The 27,259-nt window shown below is 35.6% G+C and overlaps 1 protein-coding gene across 5 annotated transcripts in view; it reads left to right on the forward strand.

Moving 5' to 3' along the window:
• CSMD3 (CUB and Sushi multiple domains 3) overlaps nt 1-27,259 on the forward strand; it is a 1,255,873-nt gene that overhangs the window by 565,211 nt on the left and 663,403 nt on the right. For all 5 annotated transcript variants that reach the window (XM_047727675.1, XM_047727671.1, XM_047727673.1 and 2 more), the window contains one exon: nt 12,128-12,252. In XM_047727675.1, coding sequence (XP_047583631.1) covers nt 12,128-12,252 — 125 coding nt within the window. The remainder of the gene's footprint in view (nt 1-12,127; nt 12,253-27,259) is intronic.

Raw genomic sequence — 27,259 nt, forward strand, 5'->3', positions numbered from 1 at the left:
AATAAAATTTTATTAGTTCTCTTGGGTTAGAATAGGAAAAAAAACTACATATCTTTAAAAAGTCACATCATTTTTTCATTGACAGTTTTGATATTATAGTGTGTTTTTGCAATAGTAAGTATAATTTTTAAAAGATAATAGTGAAGGGCACCTGGGTGGCTTAGTTGGTTAGGCATCTGCCTTTGCTCAGGTCATGATTTTAGGGTCCTGGGATGGAGTCCTGCATAGGGCTCCCTGCTTGCCTGGGTCTGCTTCTCCCTCTCCCTCGGCCTGCTGCTCTCCCTGCCTGTGCTCTCTATCTGAAAAATAAAGAAATAAAATCTTAAAAAAAAAAAAAAAAGATAGTGTAGGGTGTCAAAGTGGCTCAGTCGGTTCAGCATCTACCTTCAGCTCAGGTCATGATCCCAAGGTCCTGGATTCGAGTCCCACAGGTTCCCTGATCAGTGAGGACTGTGCTTTTCCCTCTCCTTCTGCCCCTCCCCCACTCTCGTGCTCTCTCTTAAATAAATAAAAGTTATTAAAAAGATAAAAAAGATGATCATGTTTAAACATGGGCCAATATAATCACAGTGAAGATCAACACTTGTTTTTCTAGGTATGTCATTTCATATCATATGCTTGATGATTCCATACTTTGAAATTAAAAATGTGTTCAATCATTTATTTTGGAAAGTTCTATCAGATTGAGTATCCTACCAATATAGAAATATAAATTTTTAATGAAACTTAGCTGTAAGTTTTTTTAAAATTTGACTCAGAGCAGTTCATAAAATGAAAACACAGTGAATTTGTTCAAGATATCAATTTTTTAGATATTACTAAGCCTGGATTCTTCTGAAAAGACCTCCTACTCCATTGATTTCTGCCCTCTCTGTGTTGTTTTATACTTTTATATTTTCCTTCTAGAGTCTGTTAGAGTGTAGCTGTGATCCAACATGGAGTCATTTGCAGACGCCCAGACTCTTTACTTAGATAGTGGGGAAAAAAATTAACTGTTTTCATAGTTACTTCCATAATTGAGAGGAATAATTGAGTGCTCAGTATGTGTTAGTTACTGTGTTATATGTTATTACAAATGATATGTCATCACATGATCACAACAGATGAGGAAGTTGAGGCTTTCAGACATTTTTTACCTTCTCAAAGTCATAAAACTGGGAAACAAAAGTTAGGATTTGAAATTTCTTTGAGTCTCTTTAGCTTAAACTATTCGCCACAGCTCTAACCTACTTCCCCTATTGTAGTCATTGGTATTGTTAATCTTTGAGCGCATAAGGGAGTGGGACCATCACTGGTCATCTTTGGGATAGTAGCAGAGCACTTACATGCTTATCATTAGAAAGTGCCTGTCTCCAAGCTGTGTATTTGTTTTCTATAGTCAAAAGAAGCTCAAACACTTCCAACTTAAACAAGAAGCAGTTTCTTTCTTTTAGCAAGAAGACCATGGTTAAACGAGAATATTATAATCAAATACAAATATAGTGACAAACAGAGTGACCTTGACAGAATTACTAATCATTAATTGAGAAAATAGTAATTCAAATTACTTCCAGACCAGGTCTTATACTAAGACTTTTTTTTTTTTTTTTCGAACTTATCACTGGTTTCTTTTCTTTTTTTTTTTTTTTTTTTTTTTTTTTTAGAATTTTTTTAAAAGATTTTATTTATTTATTTGATAGAGATCACAAGCAGGCAGAGAGGGAGGAGGAAGCAGGCTTCCCGCTAAGCAGAGAGCCCGATGCGGGGCTCGATCCCAAGACCCTGGGATCATGACCTGAGCTGAAGGAAGAGGCTTTAACCCACCAAGCCACCCAGGTGCCCCTTATCACTGGTTTCTAACCACCAACCTCTCTGGTACAAGTTAACATATCATCTCCGTAAGAGCAAAGATCATTTCAATAGTTTGTTAACCAAACTCCTTCCTTCCACCTTCGCTCCCTTAAAGTTTACTCTTCACCCAGCAGCCAATATGATTGCTTTAAAACATAAAGTAACATAATGTCAGTCCTTCACTTCGCAATCCTATAACAACTGTCCAGTTCTCTCAGAGTAAAGGTAAAAATCCTTACTGTGCCTGCAAATTCATAAATGATCCGCCTCTAATCTCTAATCACATCCTTAACTAAATTTCATGCCCTGGTCTCCTTCATTTGCTTTGTTCTAATCACATTACTTTCCTCACTGTTTCTAGAACACAGCAAATGGTTCACATGATAGGAGGTGAGTAGATGCGGGTTATAAGCAATTTAAATAACCTTCGGAGAGTATCTTACCCAAGAATCGTTTGTCCAGTTATAGGTATATGGCGGCTCTGGAATAAGGCATTTTAAATCCTATATCTGCATTATTAAACATATATATTTAACTTCATTATGCATATATAGTAAAGATATTTATTCAGTCTCTCTCTATATATATATTTAATAAATTGCTATATAATAGGATATGTTTGAGAGATTGGGAAAAAAATAGGTAAGTGCCTGGAACTTTTTTTACTAAAATCAAAGATGCAATGAGTAGATAAATACACAATGTATTAGACAATGTATAGGAAATAACCTGGAAGAAGCTTATGGATTAGGAGGAGTTATTTTATAGATAATAGCTAAAGAGGACCTCATGGGTAATTTTACCTATGAAGAAAAAAAAAACAGAAGTGAGAATGTAGCAGCTGTAGACTCCTAGAGAAAACATTTTTTCCAGACTAACATAAGAATAAATGTAAAGACCTGGAGGCAAGTGCATGTTTAATATTTTCAAGCCAGAGCAAGGAAGCCAGTGTGCCAAATAATAGAGATTGAGGAAGAAAGTGGTGGGAAATGAGTTCTGAAAATTAGCACAGACAGATCACATAGGCCATTGTCTGTGCACTGCCTTTACTCTCAGTGAAATGAGGAAGCATTAGAAGATTTGACACAGAGGAAAGGCATAATTTGAGCAATCTTCTAAAACGATTGCTACAGATGCTATTTAAGGAGAGATTGCAAGGAGTCAGGAGCAGAAACAGGAAAGCAACAACACAGCAAAACTACTATTGGTAACAACACAGATGAGAAATTATGGTGGCTTGGATCAAGGTGGTAACTCTGTAGGGGTGAGAAATATTAGGTTCTTGATTTTGGAAGTATTCATAACAGGATTTGCTCAATGAGGTAGATGTAAAAAGTAAAAGAAAAAGAAAAAGATGAAGCAAGAATGACTACCAAGGTTTACAGTGTTCAAGTGGAAAGAGTTTTTATTGACTAAGATGAGGAAGTAGGAAAGGGCAAAGAATTGGCTATTGGGTAAACTTTTAAGTCTGCTCAGGCTATAGAGCAGTCTAAATAAATCTTGGGGTCATTAAGAAGTTCAAGATGAGCCTACTCATTTATTTATTGGTTGTATGGGTGTTTAATTCATGTCAATTCACTGAATTGTGTATTTTGTTCACTTTTCTGAGTGTGTTTTATATTTAAAAAGAACCACTTTTAAAAATGTATTCAAGGGACACCTGGGTGACTCAGTCAGTTTAGCTTCTGCCTTCAGCTCAGGTCATGATCCAGGGGTCCTGGGCTCAAGCCCAGTGTCTGGCTCCCTACTCAGCAGGGAGCCTGCTTCTCCCTCTGCCTCTCCGCCACTCATGCTCTGTCTCATTCTTGGTCTTTCTTTCTCTCAAATAAAAAAATAAATAAAATCTTAAAAAATGTCCATGAGAGACTATAGACTCTGAAAAACAATCTGAGGGTTTTGAAGGGGTGGGGGATGGGAGGTTGGGGGATCCCGGTGGTGGGTATTATGGAGGGCACATATGGCATGGAGCACTGGGTGTGGTGCATAAACAATGAATTCTGTTACGCTGAAAAGAAATTAATTTTAAAAATGTATTTAAGTATACGTTGACACACAGTGTTACATTAGTTTCAGTGTATAACATAGTGGTACAATTCCTCTAGTGTAGCTACTATTTGCCACCATACAATACTAACAAAAATATCTTACTATATTTCTTATGCTATGCCTTTTATTCTTGTGACTTATTCATAATGTAAATGGAAGTCTATATCTCCCACTCCCTTTCACCCATTTTTTTTCCTTTTTGTTTTAATTTCAATACAATTCGCCAACATATAATAATACATCAATAGTTTCGGATGTAGAGTTCAATAATTCATCAGTTGTGTATAACACCCCGTTCTCATCACATCACTTGCCCTCCTTAATGCCCATCACCTAGTTACCCATCCCCCCACCCACTATCCCTCCAGCAATCCTGTTTGTTTCCTATAGGTAGGAGACTCATGATTTTTCTCTCTCTCTGAAGACTTCCCATTCAATTTTCCCTCCCTTCCCCTATGATCCTCTGTGCTGTTTCTTATATTCCTCATATGCATGAAAGCATATGATATCTTTCTCTGATTGACTTATTTCACTCAGTATAATATCTACCAGTTCCATCCTTGTTGATATAAATGATAAGTATTCATCCTTTCTGATGGCTGAGTAATAATGCATTATATATATATATATATATATATATATATATATATATATATATATATATATATTGCATATAACTTCCTTATCTATTCATCTGTTGATGGATACCTTGGCTCTTTCCACAGTTAGGCTATTGTGGATATTGCTGCTATAAACATTGAGGTTTAGGTGCCCCTTTGTTTCATGACATCTGTATCTTTGAGATAGATATCTAGTAGTGCAATTGCAGGGTTATAGGATAGCTCTATTTTTAATTTATTGAGGAACCACCATACTGTTTTCCAGATTGGCTGTACCAGCTTGCATTCCCACCTACAGTGTAGGAAGACTCCCCTTTCTCCACATCTTTGCCAACATTTGCCATTTCCTGACTTGTCAGTTTTAGCCATAATGACCAGTATGAAGTAGTATCTCATTTTGGTTTTGGTTTGTATTTCCCTTATGCCATGATTTTTTCATGTTGTCTGTTGACAATTTGTATGTCTTCTTTGTAGAAACATCTGTTCATGTCTTCTACCCATTTCTTGACTGGATTCTTTGTATTTTGGATGTTAAGTTTGATATGTTCTTTATATATCTTGGATACTAGCCCTTTATCTAATATGTTGTTTACAAATATCTTCTCTCATTCCATAGGTTGCCTTTTAGTTTTGTTGACTGTTTCCTTTGCTGTAAAGGAGCTTTTTATCTTGATGAAGTGTCAATAGTTCATTTTGCTTTTGTTTCCCTTGCCTTTGGAGACATGTTTAGCAAGAAGTTGCTGCAGCCAAGGTCTAAGAGGTTGCTACTTATGTTCTTCTCTAAGATTTTGATGGATTCCTATCCAATGTTTAGGTCTTACATCCATTTTGAGTTTGAGTCTGGTGTAAGGAAATGATCCAGTTTTATTTTTCTACATATGGCTGTTCAATTTTCCCAACACCATTTATTAAAGAGACGTTTTCCATTGGATATTCTTTCTTGCTTTGTCAAAGATTAGTTGACCATAGAGTTAAGGGTCCATTTCTGGGTTCTGTAGTCTGTTTCACTGATCTATGTGTCTGTTTCTATGCCAATACCATACTGTCTTGGTGATTACAGCTTTGTAATATAGCTTGAAGTCTAGCATTGTGATGCCACTAGCTTTAGTTTTCTTTTTCCTCTTTCCTTTGGCTATTCAGGGTCTTTTCTGGCTCCATACAAATTTTAGGATTATTTATTCCAGTTCTGTGAAAAATGTTGATGGTATTTCAATAGGGATTGCACTGAATGTGTAGATTGTTCTAAGTAGCATAGACATTTTAACAATAATTATTTTTCCAATCCATGAACATGGAACATTTTTCCATTTCTTTGTGTTTTCCTCAATTTCTTTCCTAAGTGTTCTGTAGATTTTAGAGTACAGAGCCTTTATCTCTTTGATTAAGTTTATTCCTAGATATATTGTGATTTTTGGTGCAATTGGAAATGGTATTGATTCCTTAATTTCTCTTTCTTCTGTCTCATTGTTAGTGTATAGAAATGCCACTGATTTCCAATGATTGATGCTATCAGTTCCACTGATTTTTATATCCTGCCACATTGCTGAATTCCTGTATGAGTTCTAGCAATTTTGAGGTGGAGTCTTTTGGGTTTTCCACATAAAATATCATGACATTGGCAAAGAGTGAGTGTTTGATTTCTTCTTTACTGATTTGAATGCCTTTCATTTCTTTTTGTTACCTGATTGCTGAGGCTAGGATTTCTAGTACTATATTGAACAAGAGTGGTAAGAGTGGTCATCCCTATCATGTTCCTGACCTTAAGGGAAAAGAGCTCAGTTTTTGCCACTGGAAATGATATTTGCTATGTTTGTCTTTCTTTCTTTCTTTCTTTCTTTCTTTCTTTCTTTCTTTCTTTCTTTCTTTCTTTCTTTCTTTCTTTCTTTCTTTTTTGTATATGGCTTTTGTGACATTGAGGTATATTACCTCTATTCCCAAACTCTGGAGAGTTTTAATCAAGAAAGGATGCTGTATTGTGTCAAATGCTTCTTTTGCCCACTTGAGAGAATTGTATGATTCTTGTCCTTTTATTAATGTGCTGTATCATGGTGATTGATTTGCAAATTTCACCACCCTTGCAGCCCAGGAATAAATCCCACTTGGTTGTACTGAATAATTCTTTTAATGTATTGTTGGATCCTATTGGTTAGGATCATGGTGAGAATTTTGACATCCATGTTCATCAGGGATATTGGTCTGTAATTCTTTTTTTTTTTTTCATGGAGTATTTGGTTTTGGGATTAAGGTAATGTTGGCTTCATAGAATGAGTTTGGAAGTTTTCCTTCCATTTCTATTTTTTGGAAAAGTTTAAGAAGAATAGGTGTTAGTTCTTCATTAAATGTTTGGTAGAATTCCCCTGGGAAGCCGTCTGACCCTGGTCTCTGTTGGGAGATTTTTGATGAGGATTTCAATTTCCTTGCTAGTTATGAGTCTGCTCAGGCTTCTATTTCTTCCTGTTTCAGCTTTGGTAGTTTATAAGTTTCTAGGAACTTATACATTTCTTCCAGACTGCCTAATTTATTGGCATATAGTTACTCATAATATATTCTTAAAATCGATTGTATTTCCTTCATTTTGGTCATGATATTTCCTCTTTTCACTCATGATTTTATTAATTTGGGTCCTTTCTCTTTTCTTGTTGATAAGTCTGGCTAGGAATTTATCGACTTTGTAAATTCTTTCAAAGAAACAGCTTTTGGTTTCTTTGATCTGTTCTACTTGTTCTTTTGGTTTCTGTTTCATTCATTTTGACTGTGATCTTTATTATTTGTCTTCTCTTGCTTGGTTTAGGGTTTATTTGCTGTTCTTTTTCCAGCTCCTTTAGGTGTAAGGTTAGCTTGTGTATTTGAGACTTTCCTAATTTTTAGAGAAGGGCTCATATTGCAATGTATTTTCCTCTTAGGATCATGTTTGCAGCATCCCAAAAGTTTTGAGCAGTTGTATCTTCATTTCATTTGTTTCCATTAGTTTTTTTTTTTTTTAAATCCTTCTTTAATTTCCTGGTTGGCCCATTCATTTCTTAGTAGGATGCTCTTAAACCATCATTCATTTGAGTTCCTTCCAAATTTCCTCTAGTAATTGAGTTCCAGTTTCAAAGCATTGTGGTCTGAAAATATGTAGGGAATGAACCTAGTCTTTTGATATTGGTTGAGACCTGATTTGTGACCCAGTAGCTGATCCATTCTGGAGAATGTTCCATGTGTACTTGAGAAGACTGTGCATTCTGTTGCTTTAGGATGGAATGCTCTGTATATATCTGTGAGGTCCATCTGGTCCGGTGTGTCATTCAAAGCCCTTGTTTCCTTATTGATCACTTGCTTAGATGATCTATCCATTGCTGTGAGTGGGGTGTTAAAGCCCCCTAATATTGTTGTATTATTATCAATGTGTTTCTTTAATATTGTTATTAATTGGTTTCTATAATTTGCCACAACCAATTTAGGAGCATAACCATTTATAACTGTTTGATATTCTTTTTGCATAGACCCTTCAGGTATGATATAGTGCCCCTCTTCATCCCTTACTACAGTCTTTGGTTTAAAATGTAATTTGTCTGATACAAGGATTGCCACACCAGCCTTCTTTTGATGTCCATTAGCATGATAAATAGTTCTCCATCCTCTCACTTTCAATCTGGAGGTGCCTTTGGGCCTAAAATGAGTCTCTTGTAGACAGCATGTGGATGGGCCTTGCTTTTTTATCCAGTCTGATACTCTGTGTCTTTTGATTGGAGCATTTAGCCCGTTTACATTCAGAGTAACTGTTGAAAGATATAAATTCAGTGCCATTGTATGATCTGTAACATGCCTGTTTCTGTAGATTGTTTCTTTCTGGTCTATGTGACTTTTGGGCTATTCTTTCACTTATAGGATGGCAAGATTTCCTTTAATAGTTCTTGCATGGCTGGTTAAGTGATCACAAATTCTTTTAGTTTCTTTTTGTCCTGGAAGCTCTTTATCTCTCCCTCCATTCTGAATGATGGACTTGTTGGATAGAGTATTCTTGGTTGTACACTTTTATCATTTGGTACCCTGAATATTTCATACCAGCCCTTTCTGGCCTGGGAGGTCTCTTTGGATATGTCTTCTGCCAGTCTAATGTTCCTACCCTTGCAAATTAAGGACCTCTTGTCTTAAGCTGCTTTCAGAATTTTCTCTTATCTCTGAAATATGCAAACTTCACTATTATGTGTCAGGGTGTTGATCTATTTTTATTGATTTTTGAGGGGGTTTCTCTGTAACTCCTGAACTTGAATCTCTGTTTCCTTTCTCGTGTTAGAGAAGTTTTCAGTTATGATTTGTTCAAATATACCTAATGCTTCTCTTTCTTCTTCCTCTGGGAACAAAGTAGTTCTAAAATTGTTTCACTTTATGGTGTTGCTGATTTCTCAAAACCGCCCCTCATGGCCCATTAGTTGTTTTTCTCTCTTTTGCTCAGCATCCTTCCTTTCCATCATTTTGTCTACTATGTCATTGACTCTCACTTCTGCCTCATTTACACTAGCTATTAGAGCATCCATTTTAGACTACATCTCAGTTAAAGGGTTTTTAATTTCAGCCTGATTAGATTTAATTTCTGTGCCAGGAGACTCTCTAGTGTCTTTTATGCTGCTTTTCAAGCCCACCTAAGAACTTTATAATTATTATTCTGAGTTCAATTTCTCGCATTTTCCTTATATCCATATCAATTAGATCTATGGCAGAGAGAATTACCACTAGTTCTTTTTTTTTGTTATGAATTTCTCCTTCTAGTCATTTTTTCCAGAGAAGAACAGATGAACAAGAGAACAAAATGACAAATAGCAACCATAACCCATATATGACAGTGCAAGTAAGCCAAAAATGAAGAATATATCTGTAAAATGTAAATGTAAAAATGAAAATTTAAAAAAGACTTAAAAATATAGATTTGGTAAAATGAGAAACTAGTTGAAAAGGAGGGAAAAAAAAGAAAAAAAAAGAGATTTTAAACTGAAGGGCTACAGACTCATGAGAGAAGAAAAACCTCAAATTCTATATACTCTTTCCCCTATTGCAGAATTTTTTTCGGTTCTGAGTGATCTATAAACTTGGTATGTGGCTGATGTTCCTGCTAATCTTCTGGGGGAGGAGCCTGTTGCATGGATTCTCAGGTGTCTTTGTTGGGCAGAGTTGCATGGCCCTTGGCCAGGGAGCTAAGCTCAGTGTAATCTGAGCTTAGGGTTGCTAAGCTTGCTAAGCTTGGGTTTCTCTATGTGGCATTTGTTCCTTATGGGCTTTTCATGCCACTTTAGAGGATGAAAAATAAATGTTAATAAATAACACCAAAATGGCAGTGCCCAGATCTCCAGTCCTGGACCTAAATGATCTTGGCTCCCACTCTTCAGTGCTCAGTCAAGCACCTTTGTGTAGTCACAGTCTGCAGACTCCTGTAATGCACACCCACACCAATCCTCCCACGGGATGAAGGGGGTATTTCATGGCAGCCTACTGCTTTCTTGGCCCCTGCTCCATGAACAGTTGTCCAATGGTAGGGGAACCTGCACCACTCCTCCCTGGGAGAAGGATGAGGGTCATGCAGGGGTTTTGCTGCTTGTTGGGCCCCTGCTTGGAGAAGGGTCCCTGGATAGAGCTGCTGTTCATGGTTTATGGCAACACCAAGCTGAGAGCCCAGTACTGGCCTCACTGATTGCAGAGGCTTCCCTGCTCCCGATTCCTGGGAACTCTGGTACACTCAGGTACCCATGTTCTTTCTGTGACCCCATGGATCCTGAGACCACACTGTCCCATCTAGGGTTCTGCTCTTTGCCATGTGAGCACCTTTCAGGTGGGGATGTCCCCCACAGGAGCAGATTTCTAAACATTCCAATTTTGTGCTTCACTTCTGTATCACATTCCAGTAGCCAACTTTTTTTTTTTTAAGATTTTTATTTATTTATTTGACAGAGATCACAAGTAGGCAGAGAGGCAGGCAGAGAGAGAGGAGGAAGCAGGCTCCCCGCTGAGCAGAGACCCTGATGCGGGGCTGGATCCCAGGACCCTGAGATCATGACCTGAGCTGAAGGCAGAGGCTTTAACCCACTGAGCCACCCAGGTGCCCTCCAGTAGCCAGCTTTTGAAGGTTCTCTCCCCCTGCAGTTTATCGTCCCATATATCCTCTCGAATTCACTTCTCCACACCTCCTACCTTGCAAAAAGTGGTCAGTTTTCTATTTTTAGACTTGCAGAAATTATTATTATTATTATATTTATTATTTATTATTTTATTAATTTATTATTAATTATTTACAGGTGTTGAATTTACAGGTGTTCAGAATGATTTGATAGGTATCTAGCTGAATTTCAATGACCAGATGAAACGAGGGCCCCCTACTCTTCTGCCGTCTTCCCTTCTTCTCTCCCCTTCATCCATTTTCTCCTTGTCCCCTTCACACACCTGCTCTCTGGCATCCAATGAGACCTATAAATACCTTTGTATTTATAGGTCTCATTCTGTTGTTTGTTTATTCATTTTTTTAATAGTCCACATATGAGTGAAATCATGGTATTTGTCTTTCCCTACCTGACTTATTTCATTTAGTGTAATACCTTCTAGGTCCATCCATGTTGTTGCAAATGGCACAGTCTCATCTTTTTATGGCTGTGTAATATTCATTTGTATTTATACCATATTTTTCCTATCTGCTTGTTTACAGATGGGCATTCAGTTTGCTTCCATATCTTGGGTACTGTAAATTATGCTGCATATATCTTTTTGAGTTAGTGTTTTTGTTTTCTTTGGTTAAATACTCATTGAAGTCACTGGATCATATGGTAATTCTATTTTTAATTTCCTGAGGAAACTCCATACTATTTTCCACTGTGCCTGTAACAGTTCATATTCCCATCTTTTTAAAAGGAAACAGTGAGAGAGGGAAAAAAAAAAAAGAAAGAAAGAAAATGCCTTTATTTATTACTTTATTTTTTGTGTGTGAGTTGCTGTTCAAAGATTTTAAGAAATGCATGGTAGCTTTTTTTTGTTTATTTGTTTGTTTTGTTTTGTTTTTAATTTCAGCAAACACCCTTAGAAATCAGGATTTTAAAAAATGATCATTATTAACTTCACTTTCAGTGGAAAGGGAAGCAAAATTGCAGTAGGTTAAGTAATAAATGATGGTTGAATTTTTTATAGAAGACAGTCAACATAATTTTGCAGCTCTAAATAATTATCAATTGATTGATCTGCAAATACTGATCCAAATAAATACACAAAAAAATACCTGCTGGAAAAGTAATGCAGTGAAAGTAAATGCTGAGACTCAAGTCAAGAAGATGACTTTTGCTTCATATTTACTAACTTCTTAGGATTAGAGATTTAATCATTTTCTTAAGGTTGGCTCTACAACTGATAACAAGACAATTAAATTTGATGATACCTTTCTCTAGTGCCTACCAACATTTGCTGTTATTGACTTACAACAGATTCATATATATATGACTTATAATATATATTTATAAAAGTTTTATTTTCATATTTTGTTTTTCCAGTAAAAAGGTACTTTTTGCCATTATGAAACTTTCTGACCTATTAGATGTTACCAGTAGAAATGGAGACTAATTTTTCTGTTATATTTTTCTAATCCTGTTTTTTTTTAATACTCTGCTTGATTTTAGCCTTGGATCAACTGTGCAATTCTCTTGTGATGAAGATTATGTCCTACAAGGTGCTAAGAGTATCACCTGTCAACGGATAGCTGAAGTCTTTGCTGCTTGGAGTGATCACAGGCCTGTATGTAAAGGTAAAGAAAAATCTTTAAAATCGAAATGCTCTCTTAACAACATTTTAATAGTGTGAACTTTGTTCCATGAGCATAAGTTTCAATTAAATCTTTGAGCTGTAATGCAGTCTTTAAGGAAATACTTAACCCATGTACTTAGCAATATTTGTTGAGGATCTCTGATATGTGAACTGCTGTGTTAGGTTTCCAAGGAGTTCCCAATGTAATAATTATATAAATATGCAATACAATGTACTGGTGACTCTCTGGCTTCCCATATTATCAGTAACTGCAGATAAGATTTGTTCTTATCACCTTTCTACAAATTAAGCATTTCGATATAAATTAAATAAAGCCCCTGTTTTCTAAATTTTATTAAGCAATGTTTGAAAATGCCTCATCTAGATTTACTGGCACTCTTAATTGCTTTGTTGTTGTTGTTGTTATTTTTTGTAAAATTTTATTTATTTGAGAGAGAGAGAGAGCACAAGCAAGGTGAAGGGCAGAGAGAGAAGCAGACTCCCTGCTGATAAGGGTGTTCTCAAGGGACTAGAGACAGGGTAGATTTGAGAGCTACTCTAAAGGGACGAAGAGAAAGTATCTGACTATTGTCTGGATATGGAAAAAGAAAGTGACAAGAAAGAATCAAAGATGATACCCAAAGATGAGTCCATGAGATCAGAGAAATCTTATGCTGTTAATAAGTATGAAGAAACTGAAAAATGGAGTTGTATGGAAGATTATCCAGCTACTATAACATTGTCATCATTAGTAATACTTTTAGACACTTCCTCTGGGGAAATCATTGGGCACTAACCACTGCCTATACTGTCTTATTCAATCCTGAATACAAACTGATTGAGACACAATTATCTCCATTTTAGAAATGAAAAAGTAAGACATAAAGAGAAATAACACTTTTCCAAGTTCAAATACTTGGAAAATGGCAAAGTCCTTAAGACTTCATAGAATGGGGAGAAAAGCCAGATTTCAGAACATCAATGAGAGAATAGAAAATGATAAAATGGAAGCAACAGGTATCTTCCACTCATTTGGCAATGGCACAACCAGAGTAAGAAGAAGAGAGAAGCTAGATGTTTTTCAGCTTTTAATAAAACTTTTCTGTTGCAGGTAGATGTGTACTCATGACCTATCTAATTTTTAAAGGCTTTGACAATGACATATGGTGAAATAACATTAAAAAGAAATAGTGAAATGGGGATAAGAAAATAAGGCAAAATAGTTCCATGTTCCTAAACAAAAGTTTATATATAAGTTAGTAGACAACTTTTAAGAATGTTAGACTTAAATATGACAACTGCTGAACAAACAGGGAAACCTGTTTTTATACAAAAACTGTTGTCTATGAAATACATGTATAACAATGACACAGAAAAAACAAAATTTTTCCTGGCTTCGAGTTCTGAAATGCCTTGCATTATTTTTTTATAAAGTAGACACTGAATAATAGTTATTGTGGGAGTAATTTTCATCAATGTTCAGGCAATGAATAGGACAGTAAACTGTATCAGGTTGATTTTTTATGATGTCCTCCACTCAAGACAAATTATAGTTATGAAGGACAACATAGTGAAAATCATGGTTTCAAATGGTGTGATCCAAGTATCCTGCTTCAGTTTTTCATAAATTAGATGTGTGCACTTTTTGATGGCAAAAAAGAATGGAAAAAATAGTAGATTCAAGAAAAAAAGATTAATGTTAATGAAGAAACAAAACCTCATACAAGAAGAAAAGTTATAGTCAGATTATGGAATTTAAGGTCTACATAAAGTAAGATTGAGACTATAAACCATCTTTTTCATTCAAGACTCTCATTTCAATAAAAAGAATGAATCGTATTTATTATGACTGTAAATTGTTCAAAGACAGAAATAATGTTACATTATTTTGTTATGTTTTATAAACCCTATAGCAGAAAGAGCAGCTCTCTACTGGCTTCAATCTCAAGAAATATTCATTGAAAATTAATGTATAATTATTTTTCTTTGATTCCAAGATGTATGATGATATATATCAACATTAGTGGATAGGCACAAAATGTGCATATTCAGGATTCATATCTTGATGTTATTTCATCTAAATTTTACATCTTTTCTGCAGACACCAATCATTTATACGTAGCTTTATTCATTCCTTGCATGCAGGCATATGTGTGTATGGTTTATAAAGTACATTTGGCTATTAGAAATTACTGGCTCTGGTGCTGGAAACAGTAATGGAAGGAACATGCTGAAATAGTAAATGAAGTTTTAAAATGACTATCCGCAGTGAGTCTGAACAAAGAATTGTTTTCATGTCTCCTGGGTGCTTGGACAGAATAAATATGCTTTTTCCCAGACAGCAGCATAAATAGCAGTATCAATGCAATGCACCTTTGAGAGGTTATTAATATAGCTGCTGTCTATGTATTGCCTGGTTGAGCAATCAAGAAATGGTGATTTTAAAGGGACTGAAAGTTCACACAAATAACAAATTATGAATTAAAAGAGAAAGAGCAATTTAGAAATTAACATTAATGGACTTTACACAAACCCAGACAACAATTTTTATTTCCTAACTGGGATATGTATACGAGATATTTGCCAGTATACAGTTATGGATATAATTATTCTTTTGTCGGAAATGCAGTAGATAACCAAAAGCTGGAGTTTGTGCAAATAAGCAGGCTTATGCACTTGAACAATATGTAGAAAGTTTATTTTTAGATATTTGTGATGTTTGAAGAAATATCATTCATTGGAAAATTGATAATCTGTTGACAAGGAAGTATTTAAGAGAGTTAATATTTATAGATTAGACAAAATCTTTGACTAATTTTCAATCAATATTAGTTTGGATGGTCCAACTAACCAGATTTTATCTGTCAAGACACAAGGGCATGAACCACTCATAAGAGTAATGTAAGAGGTGATTAAGAGAGGATTAGAAAAGAAAAGAAAGATGAACATACTGGAAACAGGTAAAAATCAGGAGTCACCTTGAATTCCGTCATTCAATTAATTATTTAATTATTTGTTATGCAGTTATTAATATATTTACCTATTTTGGTTTCCACAAACATTAGTGAACATCGGTAGGCATGCCAAATTAATACTATGCGGGCCACACAGCATGTATGGTTTTAATTATTTTGTATTATTTATAAGGCATAAACACAAAAGTAGGTAATATAGAGTAGACTATTTTGTTTACAAGAGAGGTGTAATTCTCTGCAAAATTCGGATGAGAAATATTATTTCCATGTTTGGAGATTGTCACACCTTGAGATGGCAGAGCAGAACTCGGGAATTGTTTTAGATTTCAACATAGGAAGTTAGAAAGCATTCAAAATATAGAGGGTATGTCACAAGTGAAATCACAAAGTGAATTGACATGTTCTGGGGAACTAGGTGGGGGAAGATGGGCATTCCAGTTTAGTTAGGTCTATATATGAAAGAATATAAAGTGAGGTAAGTTAGGAAGCATTATGTTATATATCTCCTCCCTTAAGATTTTTTTGGAAGCACTCCAAAACTTTCATTCCTGTCATCACCGTTCTATAGTATATATGCTACAACTGACTCATATGTTTTTGTTTGAACTATAGTTTATCATTTGTATTGCTGGCAGACTAATCCTATCAAAATCTCAATTTTGATATGTCCCAATAATATTCAAAGACCCTGTTTTATTTCTCAACTTCATCCTGTGAGCCAGTAAAATGAGACAATCAAGAATGTGAACTCGGGGGACGCCTGGGTGGCTCAGTTGGTTAAGCAGCTGCCTTCGGCTCAGGTCATGATCCCAGCGCCCTGGGATCGAGTCCCACATCGGGCTCCTTGCTCATCAGGGAACCTGCTTCTCCCTCTGCCTCTGCCTGCCATTCTGTCTGCCTGTGCTTGCTCTCTCTCCCTCTCTCTCTCTGACAAATAAATAAATAAAATCTTTAAAAAAAAAAAAAAAGAATGTGAACTCGGGTATCAGAGTACACCAGTTCAAATATTTGATCTTCTACTTAAGTAATAAACTCTCTTCATAATTATCAGATACCTTATCTGTAAAAGAGAGTTCCAGTATATTAGGACCTACTCCATAGGGAGTTAAGAATTTGTATGAAGATGAAATGAGGTAATCTGTATAAAAGCACCAAGAATATGGGCTGAAGCACAAACACTTAATGGATTGAAGTGATAATGGTTGGGGTGCCACACTAATAGTTAACTCATTAATTCCCATAATCGCCCATAATCTGTCTCCATCCAGTTAGTTCTTTAATTCTCACCAGAAGTTTATCCCAGGATCTCAATACTGAACCAAACCACTCTCCTAATTTTCATATACGTGTTATTTGTCCTGAATGAAAATATACCTATTGACCATATTCTGCCCACCCACCTTTCAGTCTTACTCACCTTTCACCTCCTCAAAACTTCTATTTCCATTATCCTTTATCCCTCACTTCTTTACCCCTACTTCACATTTACTATCTTTACCATACAATTTAGCATTTAATTCTATTCTCTTTGGCAGTGATGCCTCAACATTTTATGTACAATAGACTTGCTCCCTCAACCAAAACCACCTTAGAAAGAACAGAATAATCAACACTCTTATTGTGCTTGAATTTTCATTGATCTCTTTTGAATATTGCCAAGAGGACACTAACCAATAAGGTTTATCCATCTATTACCTTTGATTTTAAATGGAAAGATCATAATGAGGTTCAATTCCTTTCTTCATATACAGAAGCAAATGTTGGTATCACAGTTTATTCAACAGATAATTGCTCTGGCCAAAGCTAAGGGCCATGACCCTCATTAATGAATATTAAGGGCTTTGGGGGTCTTAAAGTTTTCAAAATTCTCTCACATATGTGTCAGGTTCCTACTCATATTTAACTCTTCTTCACAGGGTTGAGTCCAGTGACCATTATCCCTATATTTTAGTGTGTATGATAGTTGCTAAATAGACTTTTTGAACAAATATTATGGGGAAATTAGTTAATTATAACAAACAGTTTAAAAAGATAGTAATGTGCTGATTGTAACCAGAAAATTTGCCTGGTGGAAGACCTCCTGTTATGCAAAAGCAATTAGAAAATTTTGCCCAAGAGCAAACCAGAACCTGCTGAAATTTATCAGCCAGAAACACATATAGCAGGTGTTTGTCTGTAGCTGTTATTGATGCCTTCTTAGTTTCATGGAATAAGGTTACAGATGAGATGACGCATAATAAGGGTGATATTAACAATTAATAGAGTGACATATGGTGAAGAAGATAGACAGATGGTTTAGATATGGATATTTTATCATACACTCATGTTTCTTGATGGTCTTTTTTCCCCAAAAATAATAGTTTGAAATTTATTATATAATTTTAATAAGCAAATTCATTTTACTGAGCTCTGACAGTGACTATATTTTAATGACAAGATGTCATTTACATGTTGTGTGATGCAGATGATAGTGATGCATTTATGTATATCATTTAAAATTCAAAACCACCTGAACAATTAGAAATTTTGCATTTCAATAATGACCTTCCAACAATTGCTCAGAAATACATTCTTCACATCTTGCCTACCTCGCAAATTTATTAGGAAAATATGCAAATAGTTAGCAAATAAATGATTCTGTTTTGTTATATAGTAGGGAGGAGGGAGAGCTCTCCATTGGCACCCTCCCATTTCCTGGGTGTATGACCTTGCTTATGTTGCTTAACATTTCCTGGGCTTCTGTGTGCTTTTTTGGTGATTACTATGGACTTCTTCCAGTTATAAATTCTAAATATTCTTAAGTACAATTACTGCTTTTCTAGACTTTAGGACAAGTTGAGAAATTCTTATTAAATGTTTGTCTTGGTCTGGCTGGTATAACAAAAATACCATAAACTGAATGGCTTAAAATAACAAACATTTATTTCACTGTGACCTCTTTCTGTTAAATAAATAAATAAAATCTTTAAAAAAATAGGTAAGTATTGCTTTTACTTAGGGCGAAAACTGCAGTTATCAGTCATCAATTTTTTTTCAGAGTAGTTTAGAATCTGTGGATCTTTTATATCTCATTTTCTATTAAAGATATAATTTTATATTAAGTTAATGGATTATTTATGTTCATACATTTCCAACTATTAAGTGTAATTCTATGAAATGTTCATTTTATTTTTTTAAAGATTTTATTTATTTATTTGACACAGAGAGAGAGATCACAAGTAGGCAGAGAGGCAGAGAGAAAGATAGGGGAAGCAGGCTCCCTGCTGAGCAGAGAACCCGATGTGGGCTCTATCCCAGGACCCTGAGATCATGACCTGAGCCTGAAGCAGAGGCTTAACCCACTGAGCCATCCAGGCACCCCACATATGTTCATTTTAAATAATGTATCCTTAGAAAAATAAAGTTGATTATGATGTGATTCTTGATCTTGCTATATTTTAAGGACTATAGTTTTGAGAGTTTTTAAATGGAAAATAAAGATATTAATTATTTAAATTAATCAATAGCAATTATAGGTGAGTTGGGAAAGAAAATAAATAGGAAGCAATTCTTTTAGTTTTGGCCGACATAATTCTAAAGTCTTGAGGGTTTTAAATTTAGTGGGACTAAAGGGGCTGTGCAATGAATAAAGCACAAATGACTGAGGAAATAATAACCTAATAAACAATGGGCATTTTAGCTGAACAACTAGGGAAAAACCTGAATGTGTTATCTTTATGCAAGGATGAACAAATTGAAAACTAGTAAAATTAGCACAAGAAATTAAAAATTTGCAGGAGAACCTACTTATTTGAAAGGGAATTTGAAGAATTGTCCTAACAAAATGCCTTTTTTTTTTTTTTGGGTTTTTTGTTTTTACAGTAAATCTGTAAGATTCCTCAAAATCCCCCTGTAATGCAGAAAGCCTTGTTTCCTATGTTTGCTGACAGGATGTGCTATTATCACAATATGATGATCTATATGACTTGCTTCCCTTTCCACTAGTTCTGATCACATAAAAAGATGGGAGAAGTAAAGATGGAGTGAGGGACTCCCTTACTAAGCTCCTTCATAACACAAACTCACTTTCATCTTAAACTAGCAGAATAGCTACTTTTAGGTGGGAGAGTCTGTAAATAAAATGATCATAGCGTGGTCACTAGAATGTCTGACACTTTTTATATGAACTCAAAATAGAGAATTGTACAATGTGACATAAAAAACATGCAGACCTAGGAAAGACACTGACCACCAATAGGAAACAAGAGGCCTAGGTAAAATATATAGAGACAAGATTGATGAAAAGGGGGAAATTTTTTTTAAAAGATTTTATTTATTTATTTGACAGAGAGAGAGATCACAAGTAGGCAGAGGCAGACAGAGAGAGAGAGAGGGAAGCAGGCTCCCTGCTGAGCAGAGCAGGACTCGATCCCAGGACTCTGAGATCATGACCTGAGCCAAAGGCAGTGGCTTAACCCACTGAGCCACCCAGGTGCCCCAAGGGGGAAATTGTTAATATTTAAGTTGAGTTTATTTGAAATGTAAGGAATTATGAATTTTACCCTTAATATGAACACACAGAATTTATCACACTTTGGCAGACCTCTCCTTGTATTAAGGTGTAAGCTATGTTTTTCTGTTTAGCTAGTCTGATGGTAATTTTTGTGGATCTAGGTTTAGAGCAACAGCAACCCCACCCCAACAACTGGCCTTGCCTGGCATGTGGCAGACACCCTCACAGATACTTGACTGAATGAATGTTTTGTTTCTCACTAAGCTAGACACAATGTAAGAAGCACAGACTAGAATTGAACAAATCATGCCCTTGAGGAATTTATAGTCTCATTGAAAACAGCACATTCAAAATGAAACAACCAGAGAACATCCCTAAGGCCACAGAGGCACAGTTGCATAGACAGTGTTTATGTCATAAAGACAGTTCAAAATAAAGGAAGGACAGAAGACAGAAATGAGAATGTTAACCTTTGGGAGATAAATTCAATAGACTATGAATATATCACTTAGTTTCTCTTTGAGTTGAATATTACTGTATATTTATTTTGGAAATCATTCATTTTTTTAAAACAACATTGATATTTGAGTGCTAAATTTTTACTAGATAAAAGGAAAAAAAAGATGAGTCAAATTATTTTTCTCTAAAGATAAGTGCTCTACTTTAGTGGGAAAAACACAAACAGAAATGTGTGTATTACCAGACATCACAATAACAGACACTGCAGGTGAGTAGACACAGAACTTTACATTCAATGAGGATAAGTAACCACTCTGCTTAGAAAAGTCTAGAAAATTTGATTTTAAAGTGAGTAGAGATTTAAGAAGGAAAGGCAGACAGACCTATAAGTTGATATATGGAATGATATACAAGGCAGAAAACATCACATAAAATTGTAGGGTCATGAAAGAGACATATCTTAGAAAGATAGCCAAACACTGATGAATGAAATATGGAGGAGCATAAACTTATTGAAGGTGGGGAAAAAAGGAGATATGTTGGTTAAACCGATGAATCTTACTTTGAAGGATCATATTTGCCAATGACAAGGTAAGTACTGGGTTTTGGATGCATAAAGAAGGAGAGGTTTTTTGCTTTTAAATTTCTTTAAAAAAAGGATTACTTATTAATTTAATGCATTGAACAGGTATTTATTCATTGATAATTATATGTCAGTCAGACACTAGGGTAAGTCGTAAGGGTAAAAAGATAACTAAGACAAATCTCTACTTGCAATGAACTCAATGGTGGGAGGGCAAGAGAAGATCCCATAGTTAAAATTGCAATAATTGATCATAAACTCCATGCTAGAGTTATATAAAAGGTGTTATGGGATAAACGAAGAAGACTTCCAACAGGAGGAAGAAGCTAAGATGAACCTTGAAAACGCAGTAGATAAGGCTAAAGAAACAGTGGTGGTTGTGAAGTGTACATCAGATAGAGGAACCACATGGGAAAATGCATAAAATATCAGGGTGCACTGTGTTATAGAAAATAGAATGAGAGTGGGGAGAAGTAACCCTGAAGGCAGGGTGTCCAGTTTGACTTTCGATTAAGTTTGACTTTCGATTAAGAGAAATGCAGAGAAGGTGATAGTGGAGAAGTAGATTGGAGCAGGTACCAATATATAAGGGATAAGAGGAGAAAGTAGAGCTTGTGGAAGAGACTAAAAAATAAGTAGCTAGAAGCAGAGATGGATAACAGGAGAGAATGGTGTTGTAACAAAACAGTGGGGAGAGACTTTATAAAGTGTGGTCAACACTGTTAAATGCTGCATAGTAGGTGAGAAAAATAAGAACTCAATCGAGTTCAACAACCAAGAGAATGCCAGTGACCTTGATAAAACCATTTTCATTGGAATTGTTGATGTGGAAGACACATGGCTATAGTTGATGAGTAATGAGGTGAGAAAATTGAGGCTTGAACTTAACTCTGAGGCAAAGGCAAGAGCGATGTTAGTAGACAGACAGGAGCATGAAATTAGGGAAGGGCTGTTTTTAAGATATGACAGATTTCAATAATGAGGACATGGCTCAGGTGCGTGTGAGTGGTTAAAGATACAGGGGAGAGCTGGACCGATTGGAAGATATGGTTCCCCAACATGAAGAATCTGGGGTTCAGAATAGAAGGGCACTGCCCTGAACTTGGATAGGAGTTCACACACCCTCTCCTCTCAGGCAGAAGACTATGAGGAAGGATCAATGAAGGTGCAGATAATTTTACAGGAGGGAAACAGAAGAAGGCATTATTCTCAAATGGTGCTCTTCCTCCTCCCCCATTTTTTGTCTATAAAGTACATAAGGTTATCTAGGGAGAGGAAGAAATCCAGAAGTTCTGTGATTAAGCAGGGTGGAACTGAAGATGACATTGATAGGAATAGAAAGAGCTAGCGGAAGTCACCAAGCAGTGAGCCTCTGAGAAACAGGATCATATCTTGAGGGTTTCATTTATAGCCCAGTGGTCCTCATCCCTGGCTGCACATTACAATCACCTAGAGAGCTTTTGAAATAAAAACCCTTGCCTAGGTCCTAACCCACAGCAATTAAATCAAAGTCTCCAGAGGATTAGATAATGCAGTTCATCTATCCCCTCTGAGATAAATTGGTCAGTTTAACTGCATCAAGAGTTCACAAAAACGGCTTGAAATGATTCTGTTTTCTTAGGGAGTCTCTCCCCCTTCCCAAGGAGTAATGTACTCACAGGCAGGTTGTTTGCAACATTTAGTTACACATATCATATTTCTGTTCTACATAGTAGCAAAGTGGAAGTTTGATGCATTCAGGTCACCAAGGCAGAGCAGCAGCTCACCACTTCCCCTTCTTACTGGACACATCCAGATAGGAGAGCAATATAAATTTGCATGTTAAATGTCAAAGATGGACTCATTTTCATACTTATCATGTATTACCAGCTGGGAATGGCACCGATTTACTTTTGAGATACATGTTTCTTAGGAAGAAATGAAATGGGGTCACAATTGAATGAGCTGCACTTCATTTGCACTCCTGCCATCCATTTAGGATAGCTTTAGCTTATTTATTCCAAGGAAACAAGGCAAGGCAAATGTAAGTTTGCAGCATGGGAATGCTTTTGAGAAGAAAATTAAATAACACTATGACTTTATGAAATATGAATTCTTTTTAAAGTTTGCCATAAGTGCCAACATGTCAACATATGTATTGATTTCATATATCCTTTCCTGGTTGTCTAAAGATTATACAGTTCACGCAGCACTTGCTTTACTGGCTTATTATTTTGAATATTTTCTGAAAAGAATACTTATTTCAAATTTCACATTTCTATTATATATTTAAGATCACTATGTCTTTCTTACTGAGTGCTCTTTCATTAGAAAACTCTTTTTAGGTTTCACACAAGTTAAAAAGGCATCTTGGATGATTTCGTGATGCTCTAAGCCTATTTAAAGCTAATGAAATACCAGAGTTCCTGGGCGGCTCAGTCAGTTAAGTATCCGCCTCTTGATTTCAACTCTGATCATGATCTCAAGGTCATCAGATTGATCCCCTTGTCAGACTCCATACTAGGCATGGAGCCCTCTTAAGATTCTCTTTTTCCCTTTTTCTCTGCCCTTCCCTACCCTCATAAATAAATAAATAAAGTTAATAAAAGTTCATGGTCATTTTCTTGGCCTTGGATAAACTTCTATTTCAATTTTTGAAGGATAAATATTTAAATTTAGCAGAATCTGCAGTTATATATTTATCCTGAAAATAAATACCTTGGGTATTATGACACTGTTACGTTTTAATAACCATTAACACACCTCACATCTCCCTGCATATTTCTGCCAAATTCTAAGGGGAAAAGAAAAGGCAACAAAATATTTAGATATAGAAAACAATAAGCAAAAGAAATGAGAAGAATTTTGTTGCTTTTCTAGATCTACTTCCTCACAGATCAAATGTAGCTTTCTATAAGACTATTAGGAATGCCTTCTGGAAAGCTGCTCCCTTACCATTTTTTTTATATTTATTTTGTTATTTTCTGCACAAAATTTCTTTCAAAATTATCCAAGGGTGGCATATAATATTTTTCCTACCTATTTAGGTACTTTTTTTTTTAAGGTTTTATTTATTTATTTGACAGGAAGAGAGAGATCACAAGTAGGCAGAGAGGCAGGCAGAGACCTGCTGAGAAGAGACCCTGATGCGGGGCTTGATCCCAGGACCTTGGGATCATGACCTGAGCTGAAGGCAGAGGCTTAACCCACTGAGCCACCCAAGCGCCCCTATTTAGGTATTTTAAAAAGAAAATTATATCACAAAGACCATGTTTAAACATTTTAAAAAATGTTTTGTGGGACTTCATAAAAGGACTCCAGTTTTCCCCATTTTCATAAACATAAAACTATTAATTAAATACAACAGCATTCATTCTGAGCCATGAACACCAAAGGCTGCACTTACCTTTTACTTTTTTTCTTTTTGAATTATTTCATCTGTTAGGAAATACTGACAGAACTGGTGATGTGAACATGTCCCCCAACTCCCAACCCTCATAACTGCCTGATAAAATTAAAAACCTGGGAAGAATATGAGTAACTTATTTTAGAAATTATAATCACTAAAGAAGGAAATAGTGGAGATTATCAGTATATTTAGAGTGAAAAACTGCAATTTCAAACAAATTGTAATCAAAATTTACCTACAAACTTGTAAAGATATTATGGCTCAGTAGCACTTTCAGAGGCTGAGGACTAGAGTCAAGAAGAATGTGTGTAGGGGAAGATATCTACAGACACTGAAGTGGCATACAGAGACTGGGCGGAGGAACTCTGATTTTAAAAAGATAAGTGAAGATCATAGATGGATGGGCATAAGACCAGCACTGAATATTGATATGTGACATATACCTATAAGAACCCTGCCAGGCTGTCTAAAGCTAAGAAGGGTTAGAAATATTAAATATGCTGAAGAATAATAATTAAAAATAATTTTATTTATAGGAAATAAGGAAATCAATTATACATATAATTATATATATATATAGTTATTATAATGTAGGCTAGTATTTTCTAAAGATATCTTTGAGTATTAATAATAAACACATAGGAAAGGTGTTCAGACAAACCAACAATTTGTTACATTACTTTAACTATAGAACTTGTCAGAATTTTTAATATTTCTGGTTTTGTCATTTATCTTTAAAAGTAGAAATGTAGTGTGTAACACAGGCTCCAAGTAAATGTTGATTTGAGCTGAACATTTTGGAAGATGTTGGTTTGGGGTGTGTAATGTCGATCATTCCCTAACTGTTCTCACCTCTAGTTTCTCTTTTTTTGCATTTGTTTCCCATATCTAGAGTACTCTAATTGAAAAAAATTAATAATAATAAATAAAAACCAAATTCTTCCAATATGCCACCCCATTCTACAAACAACCCATTGTTAACTGTTGAATTCAATTTTTTTTTATTATGTTCAGTTAGCCAGCATGTAGTACATCATCAAAACTTCTGAATGTGGCATTTTGGAGCCCCCAAATATTGTTCCTGAACTTTTCAACTTTATTTCTTCTTAGCCCCAAATACTGCTCCAGAAAGCTAAATATCACCAAGCTCTATATGTCCCTTTAGTGAAAAGAAAATACTTGGATTCAAGAATTATCTCCTCCTGTGTGTGTTTTTGGTTATAGTAATATCAGTATCTTTAATTTCCTCTCTTTCACAGGAATTGTGCTGACTATACATATTATCTTATTATAATGCAATAATTTTGTCTTTTGTAGATGAAAGTAGATCAAGTAAATGAGAAAACACAGCTCTTAAGTGCTGGAACCAGGATTCAAGTTTAGATGTGTACAATCTCAAAGTTCATAGTGTTTTCACTCTCCACAGTGAGCTAAAGAGCCTAAAACACAGAGAAGTGCAGAATATACAAACCCCTGACATGATGAATAATCAGTTAAACTGTGCAAAGTTTCACATAGGTTTGGTTCTTAGGAGGTTTCTTGGGGAAAAAATTGACTCTGCTTCAGCTTATATAAGACTTTTTTGCTTCTTTGGGTAGGAATTTCTTTTTCCTGTACTACCTAAATCCTCACTCAATTGGGTCTGTGTATTTTGTCCAAACAATTTTTCTTATTTAACTTCTCTATTTTCTGGTTCATCTCCCTCTTAGTTGTCCCTTGGAAAAAATCCCCTCCCCACTTCTTCTGAAAACTAAGGGTCTTCCCAAATTTCAGATTTTACCTGTTTGATGGATAGATATTCATAGTTTATCTTTTATCTTCATAATCAAAAAGTATGGTAAATATTGGCATACCTAATTATACTTCAAAAATGTACCCCAAGAAACTTGAGGTTATGGTTAATATATACATTGATGAGTTTTTAAAGGAACAGATAATTTTACAAATGGACATTCAGGCCCTATGGCCATATTCTGGAAAAAGTAAGGGAAACAATATTATTTAGGAAAAATCTGGAAAGTTGGTAGGATATTAAGCATTATGTGGAGACTGAAGCCTTAGGGAAAAGTAGCCAGTGAGAAATACTTGGGGGCACCTGGGTGCTCAGTCCTTAAGTGTCTGCCTTCTGATCAGGTCATGATCCAAGGGTCCTGGGATAGAGCCCCATGTCACACTCCCTGCTCAGTGGGAAGCCTGCTTCTCCTACTCCCACTCCCCCTGCTTGTGTTCCTCTCTCACTGTGTCTCTCTCTGTCAAATAAATAAATTAAATCTTTAAAAAAAAAAGATATCCTTGGATCAGATGAAGAAAGGATCTATGGGGGCGCCTGGGTGGCTCAGTGGGCTAGAGCCTCTGCCTTCGGCTCGGGTCATGATCCCAGGGTCCTTGGATCGAGCCCCGCATCGGGCTCTCTGCTCGGCGGGGAGTCTGCTTCCCCCCCTCCCCTCTCTGCCTGCCTCTCTGCCTGCTTGTGGTCTCTGTCTGTCAAATAAATAAATAAAATCCTTAAAAAAAAAAAAAAGCGCTCTTAAAAAAAAAAAAAAAGAAAGGATCTATGAGAAAGGAATGATCTAATATACAATCCTTAATTAAGTTTTCAATTTAATTTTTTGTGTTGCTGCCATGTAAAATTACTTGTCTCACTCCCCACATCTTAAGTAATAAGTAATCATTGATCCTAGTAATTGATAGTGGTTGGGAAGACTAAATAACAAATTAAAATAACGATGATCTCTTTTCTAATTATTAGAGAGGTTTTTTTGTTGTTGTTGTTGTTGCTGTTGTTGTGAAGTTTAGAATTCTCAGATATTATAGAGGCTTGATTTTATTAAAGCATTAGGAGATAGGAGAACTTTGTGTGTGTGTGTTTTTTTTTGATAGAACTTGTAGCACAGTGCTTGATAGGAACTCTGGTGATATAAAAATCTGGCTTGATTTTATTAAAGCATGAGAAGATATGTGAGCTGTGTTTTGTGTGTGTGTGTGTGTGTGTGTGTGTGTGTGTTGTTCTTTTGATAAATCTTGTAGGATATTGCTTGATAGGAACTCTGGTGATATTAGAAAAAACCCTCTTTTTCAGTCTTATGAATTCACTATGTGCCTCATAGGGAT

The sequence above is a fragment of the Lutra lutra genome, chromosome 4 (genome assembly GCF_902655055.1).
Source record: "Lutra lutra chromosome 4, mLutLut1.2, whole genome shotgun sequence".
NCBI classification, from domain to species: domain Eukaryota; kingdom Metazoa; phylum Chordata; class Mammalia; order Carnivora; family Mustelidae; genus Lutra; species Lutra lutra.